Source organism: the organism of the source record quoted next, unplaced genomic scaffold (genome assembly GCF_019419815.1).
Source record: "Pyrus x bretschneideri cultivar Hongxiangsu unplaced genomic scaffold, Pyrus_bretschneideri_v1 Contig40, whole genome shotgun sequence".
In the NCBI taxonomy this organism is placed as follows: domain Eukaryota; kingdom Viridiplantae; phylum Streptophyta; class Magnoliopsida; order Rosales; family Rosaceae; genus Pyrus; species Pyrus x bretschneideri.
Genome location: NW_025999724.1, coordinates 1,615,589 through 1,623,374, shown reverse-complemented (window position 1 = coordinate 1,623,374; position 7,786 = coordinate 1,615,589). Strand labels below are relative to the sequence as shown.

Genomic DNA, 7,786 nt, shown 5'->3' with positions numbered 1-7,786 from the left:
AGACGCCTTATTTGCCAGATTCCTCAATAGGTTCCAGGACCAGATTTGATTCTCAGTGAAAGGATGGTCGTACAATCCCGTGAATCTCCAATAATCAGCACCCTCAATACCACCAACGTCAAAACTTGGCATTTCATCTCCAACAGAAATACCAAAGTGGTACCTTGCTGCTTGACGAGATCGAGTAGCGCCTGAACTTTCCCAGGGTTCCCAAGCCATCGGCAGTTCCAGATTAATGTTTTCATGGCTGTTGGCGGAGCTGACAGCCATCTGTCTACAACTCTACATTGATGTAATGTTTACAAAACTTTTTTTTGGGCCACGCTAGCCATTTCTCTTCGCTTCCTCAAGTTCTTTGGAAGGGCTGACAATCACTTAGCAAAGACTGGCAACCTCCTATGAGTGTCTACAAACTTTGTCTGTCGGAATTTTTATCAAATCATTTTAGCCCATTGTTTATTAAATTGATAATATTTTTATCATTTTAGTTCTTATTTAATAAAATTTTTCACGGAATGATTAAAATGATTGACGGTGAACAAACTCAAAAACCACTCTTATTGATTTCAAATCTCAATGACCAAAGTGAAGAGTTATGCAAATCTCGAAGACCATTTTGGTTAAAAAGCCTATTTATAAAACATTTCAATTCCATATTTACTTATTATTTCATTTCATTGTCACACAACTGTTAATCAATATGTTAAATTGACAGTTAAATAATGATGTGGCAAGTACCAATTAGGTCCAATTACGGGCCTAATTCAAAGTGATTTTGCATGAAAAACAATACATAGTAAGGTCATTCCAAATTTATGACCTACAAGTAGGAAAAAATAAAATCATTTTCGTTCACATATATGGTGATTTTACTTATACTCCAAATTAGTAGATAAACATTATATTTCAAGTCATTAGAATTGCTTCTATTTTGACTGGTAATAATATAGAGAGCAATGCATATGAAGCCGGATGCATGAAATTAACGGTAAGGGAACATTAGGAACAAATCCATGTATCAAAGATCATTAATAATCTCTTCATGAGTGATGAGTGTAGTGATGAAACGGTTTTATGATAATCAACACCTAAGACGTGTTGGTCTAACTGTGAGGTCCTTGGTTTGCTCTCAAGTGATCTGGGTTCGGCTCTCTTTCACGGTATTCACCTTAACAAATGCTAGAACTTCTCGCGCCCCAAATGTTGTGGGGTTAGGCTAGGAGCCTAGTGACTAATCAAACCAACCAACAATAATTTAATAGCTATTCATGCATGCATACACAAATTTTCACATATTTACGGGATAATTGTACTCGATTTTAAGTGTGATTTTTAAATAATGAACTAAATTTAAAAATATGATTAATTCAAATAATGTGACTGTCCACATCAGATGTCACTTAAGGTGATATAGAAATGTTGTATAAAAATATGGTATGAATAACATTACTCCACGCCCAAAAACAATCTAATCTACCTAACAAAATTAACTAGTACACATAAATGGCCTTACCAACCACACCCAACACTTCTTAATCAGAGGCAAGCCTCTCCCTCCGGCCATGCTACCGCCGCTGCATCACCTGAAAACGCAGTCATATTCCAGCCACATGAATTCCAATAGCACCCGCTATTGTTCATCAACTCAGGCAACTCAATCTCTCCCCAAAAATCATCACCACCGTCCAATCCACCGTGATGATCGTCGTCGTCGTCATTTTTCTTGGTGATATGTGATGACTTCATGACTCTCCGTGCTGCTTGGGCTGCTGCTGCCTGAATGTCCCTAGCCGTACTCGTGGAGGGCCTGGGCAAGTGGTCGACGTCCTCGGGGAAGTTCAGCTGTGCTTTTCGGCCTTTGAGACAGTAGGCGGCGACGTCGTAGGCCTTGGCTGCCATCTCGGGCACGGGGAAAGAACCTAGCCAAATGCGTGACTTCTTGCGCGGTTCCCTAATTTCGGACACCCATTTCCCCCACCTCCGCTTCCGGACGCCTCGGTACACCGGGTGGCGGGTGCCTCCGCCTTGCGAGTTGGCTTTTTGGGTGTTGATGATGGTGGTGCTCGGATCATCTTCAATGTACGGTGGTTGTTCCATGTACAATATTAGAACCCTCTCCTCTGAAGGGGAGTGTCACTCGCACTTGTTACTTTGTGTAGCCCTTTGGCCTTATAAGTTATAGTTTTCTGTGAAATGTCAGTTATGCCCTCGCATAATAGATCAATGGACTGGTTATTTCAATGCCATGTGTGCGCGCCGAGTGATAGTTGATTGTGATGGTGGGGTTCTACAGCTTTATAGGGTGCGTGCATGATTTAATTGAACATTCAAGTCTAAAAAAGCTCCCTCATCATGCCCAAGAAAATTACGAAGTATGATAAGAAAAAACAATACTTTCTAAAGCATCTTAAAAGAGATGCCAAAATATTTAAATTAGCACTAACAATAAAAAAAAGATAATAATGATATTTTTCAACCGAAATTGACAGTAGCTTCAAATTTTTTTTTTAAATGATTATAAATGAGTTTTATTATTATTTGTTTTTGTCTTAGTTTTAAAACATTTATTATAATAATTTAATTTGACAACTCGAATGAAGAGCAAAACTTTAAAAAGATGTCAAAATGTCACATAGACGGTTAAATTAAGGGGTGTATTCAATTAAGATTTTGAGGCATTTTAATTCTTTTAATGAATGTAGGGGGTATTCAATTAGAATTTCAAGTGATTTTCTAAAATTTAACATGTTCAATCAAGATTTTAAAATAGTTTTTTAAAGTCATTAGCAATCCGAGAGTATTCAATTAGGATTTTAAATAAGTTTATAACATATCAGGTGTATTCAATTAGGAATTTATTCTAAAGAATTTTAAAAAGTTAAGGAATTTGAGGGAATTGGAGAGATTTCGTAGTGTATTTTAAACATTCACAAATATCACCTCTCTCCCTAAGATTTCAAGAGAATTGAATCAAAATTTTATATTGAATCTCTAAAAATCAATTAAACTCCATGAAATCTATGAATTTATAAATTCATTAAAATTTTACAATTCCTTTGCAGATGCTCTTAAAAAACAAACAGTTCTGATCGTTGTATAAAATCAAGGAAGATACATAATTTGAGTCATCAAGCAAGTAAAGGAAACTTACGTAGTTGGTGCCTAGTAAATAGATTTTTCTCATGAAAAATAAATGTGATGGGTTGAACCCGAAATTAAATGAGTTATAAGGGAGAGAGTCTAATTTTCATTTTTTTAATCTAGTGAAACAGTAATCCTGCATGAAAAAGAGAAGAAAACCCAAGAGTTGCAGGTTATAAAGAGAACTTTTATGAAAAAGGTTTGAACTAAGTTTACCTTAATAAAAAACGATGCTATAACTTTATTTAATAAAAAAAATTTAAATTTTAATGAAAAAGACATAATTTTAATATTTAAAATAAAAAACAACTTACACTCGGATCCACGCACTTCTCACACAAACTGTTTATGAAACTTACTACACTGTTTATGAAACTTAATAGTACTATACTGTTTATGAAATTTAGTACACTGCTTATGAAACTTAACGATACTACACTATTTATGAAACTTAACGATAGATGCTCGTCCTAGATTTTCAAGTTATTTCACCAGAATGCAATAAAAAGATCAAAAAAAAAAAAAAAAACATGATAGAGATCAACATCCACGCTGTTAAAGTCATGCATGGCTAATAACTCAATGCCACACAACCCATACCTGACCGACTCCCACCCAACCATACTGCCCCAGATGTGGTTCTAAATCGAACAAAACCCACTTCAATTTGAAATTTTAATTTTAGAGGAATAAAATATGCTTGGATTATGTCAAAGGGTTATGCAACTGAAGGGCTAGTTGGGTGCTCCTTGCATGCGCCTTTAGTTAGGGTTTTTTAGTTTTTAGTTTTCTTTCTCTTGTCCTTATCATTAAATAAAATTATAGGATGATTTTTTTGTTAAAACTCAAAGTTTTGAAGCCCTTTGCATTAGTTTTCTTTATAATTTTTTTGAAAAAATTCTACAATGCACACATACACTGGAACATTGGACGGCTAAATTTATATAACCCACTGTTGAAAATCTCAATCTAGCTACTCAAACACCGATGTTTATCGACAAGGGCTGAGCCATTCATCGAATCCGGGATGCCCTAGAACTTTATGTGAATAAGCAAGTATATGCAAGAAGGCACCCAAGGGGGTGGGTGGTGTTTCTAAATTAATGATTTTGTTGGGTACGTAGCTGTTATTTAGACCACAGGAGTAGATACCCCAAGTGTATGCAACACGTGAAGAAATGTTTTGGAAGAACAATGGCATGTGGAGGAAAATTATATGAGGGTATATGTCTATGTCACAATTTTAATTTTAAGCATGGCCCTGAATGGTATATGATTGAACCTTTTCCCAAATAATTAATGAGCCTGATTAGGACGGATGGGCTATACATTTTGGTCCAATGTATTCTAGCCAGGTGGAGAGTGAGAGAGACAAAAATTGGCATTTTAGGAGGGGAAAAAAAAAAAAAAGGTTTGTTGCCACTTAATACTACGGTCTAATGATATTCTTCTTTACTTAGGTAAGATATCTTAGATTTAATTTTCACAAAAAACGCAAAAGTTTGGAGGTTCCGGTGCCAAGAGACCATGGAAGAGATCTCATCCGGAGATTTGGACCCTTAAAATTTGATTAAACAGTTATAAACAAGTGGCTCCTCTAAAAGTTAAAATAATTGTAGCTGTTTGATCAAATTTCAAAAGTTCGGATCTCCAGATCCTTAGAACTTGGTGAGAGAGATCCGAATGGAACCTCTTCCTAGAGACCATATACGATTAAGTGTTCTTTTCTTCTTCTTTTTTATTTCTCGTATAATTTGGGAAATTGGCTACCATACTGGTAAGCATTAAGTACATTTTTTTTTTTTAAGAAAAATCAGATGAAATCAAAATATCAGTCACATATCACTATTAGGCCCCATCATTTGGTGGCCCATTGACGTAGTTCCACATGGTATATAATTTTCTTATACTTTAGTTTAGAAATTTCATAGTAAATTTATTGTACCTTGAGAAATATCTAGGAAATTGCTAAATGTCCTCCTGTTTGGACCCAAAATTGCATCATCGGTCCGTGCAATTAAGATCGTTGAATGGGTATAGCTCCCAATCGTTGGATGAAAAAGTGAAGATAATTTTATTATTATTAAAGGATAATATTATGGTTTTGATCATAATTATCTTTTAATAGTGATTTGTCTTGACATTTTCTTACGCAATGAGATGCAAATTATATCTCCGACTTGAAAGCGAGCAATGCAGTTCAATTTGATTTGGGATTCTTGGAATTTAGACGTTGGTGGATTGGAGTATCAAAGCATTTTATCAAGAGTCCTAATGCACTACGGCGTTTGGTTGGCAAATGGATATTGATTGGCAGAGAGATTAATGCATGCATAAAGATGAAGATGCCAAATATTCTGGTTTAAATGGGATACCAAGATGGAATCAACAAGGAGTATCCTCCACGTGTGCTTGGAGTTGGTTAGCCATGCATGCAGGTTATTAGCATATTTCAAATTGGGATGCTTATCAGCACAAAGATATATGCTAATAATTGGTATATGCTATTAATTAGTACGTGGTGTTGTCGTGCTGGTAAGTGACAAGGCATAACAATCTTTTATTTTGCATGAGATTGTTTTGCAGGAGGAAGCTTTGATATTGACGACAGTTTTACAACACGACGACCATCAAGATGATAGTCCTATAAATACGAGATGTGTAGAAAACAGAAAGCCCCTCGAACTCAACACACAAACTGCCATGCGCAAACTCTTACTCAACACGAAACCTCTCAACAACCTTGAGATTTTTATTTTCTTTTTCCGCCAACACATCTTCAGTTTGGATAAGTGATGTTAAAATTTACTTGACACTCAAATTAAACCCTCGTTTGACAATTGTAGTAGAATGGATAAGTGAGGGATCGTTCTAGACCGGGGATTAGGAGGGCTTGCTAAAACCTTCTAAATTGACTTAAAAACGTAGAAACAATATAAAACACTAAACTGGACTCAAAGAATGCAAAACTAAAATTTAAAACATTAAGATAAACCAAAAGACTCAAAACTAATTTTGGACGAATTTAAGAATATGGCTTGATTCAAAATACTTTAAAACATAAACTAAACAGATTCTAAGCACTAAAGAACAAGAAAGTAAAGGGGGGGGGAAAAAGTTTTGATTTGACAAAATTTGAAATAACAAAACAAGTTAATAAACTAAGCGGAATGTAAATATGAATTTGTGATGGAATGAATGGAATGAAGGCTAGCTAAGGGGTTCTTCTCCACACATGTTATACTTGCATACAAGATTGATTCTCAGTTGGTCTTTCGATAAATTATGAAACTCAACACTCCGGATTAATTAGGTCCGCTTAAATTAACCGTCAAGTTTTCCTTAAGTTAATGAATTGGATGGGTTTGCGCAACGCAATTCACAACATTCTCCAAAAGTCCTTTACGTGAACAGCACAATAAAGATACAATCAAAGATCATTAAGTATTATGAAAACTATAAGTGTTGACGAGGCATTCTTACTATGATGAGCATGAAACTCGTGCCAAAAATTCATTTAATGCGATTGTTTATAAGCAACCTCCACTACTTGTGAATATAAGTTCATAACGATTAGGTGAAATTCACTTATATTCTAGCGTCATATTTATGCATGAAAATTAAGCGCGCATTCTTAATAAACATTCATAAATAAGTTATCAATCAAACGGTTAAACAAATTGAATCCACAACTTATGAAATTCCAACGAAAGTTAATCAATTCATATTGCAAATATAAACATAGTTTCGAATCACCCCCTAGCTAAAGGGGGTTTAGTTCCTCATAACTTTGAAATCAAAGAAACACCTAAACATTCTAACAACTCAAAACTTGAATTGTATGAACGTTTAAGCACTCTTTTCTTCCATTTCTCATACGTACAAAACAAAGAGAATTAAAATGAAACTTTGAAATCAAAGAAACACCTAAACATTCCAACAACTCAAAACTTGAATTGTATGAACGTTTAGGCACTCTTCTCTTCCTCGTTGTTGTAGCACAAGGTTTAAGGATAGGTTGGTTGGGGGGATGGAAGTGTGGAATGGAGTGGAAATGGAGGAAATGGAGAAGTGTTTGTGTATTGCAATGGAAAATGAGATGATTTGGTGAATGGAATGAATGGGTATTTATAGGAAGAGAATGGGTGTTAATGGATGTTTGTTTAAGGTATTTGGTGGATGGGAAAAGGTGTGGATGGTGGGAATTATGGTGGATGGATGGTTTAGTGGATGTAATTTAGGGTTTATTTAGGTGAATGTGGATGCATGGTTTAGTGGATGTAAAGGATAATGGGATGGTGTGGAATTAAAAGCTAAAAAAAATGGGATAATGGGCATTTAAGTGTGAATGGAATGGTGGGATGCACTAATGGAAATTATGGAATGGAATGGTGGGATGCACTAATTAGGAGGAAGAATTAGGGTGAAGGGCTTAATGCATGGATTTGGGCCAATTAGGGTGAAGGGCTTAATGCATGGATTTGGGCCTAAAATGCCCCCCCTTGCATGGCAATGGAAAGGACTTGGACTAAAGCCCACGACAATGGCTCTAAAATGGGCTAAGGTTAGGGTTTAGGTGCGGCATAGGCTTAGGGTCCACAAAGAGTTAGGGTTTAGGTCATCTAAAAGCCCAAAGCCAAGAATA

The 7,786-nt window shown here is 35.6% G+C and overlaps 1 protein-coding gene across 1 annotated transcript; it reads right to left on the bottom strand.

Moving 5' to 3' along the window:
- Positions 1-1,340: 1,340 nt before the first annotated feature.
- On the bottom strand, positions 1,341-2,156 carry LOC103964224 (ethylene-responsive transcription factor ERF023-like). Its single transcript, XM_009377131.3, has one exon. The coding sequence runs from the start codon at positions 2,095-2,097 to the stop codon at positions 1,537-1,539; it is 561 nt and encodes a 186-aa protein (XP_009375406.2). The 5' UTR covers positions 2,098-2,156; the 3' UTR covers positions 1,341-1,536.
- Positions 2,157-7,786: the final 5,630 nt, after the last annotated feature.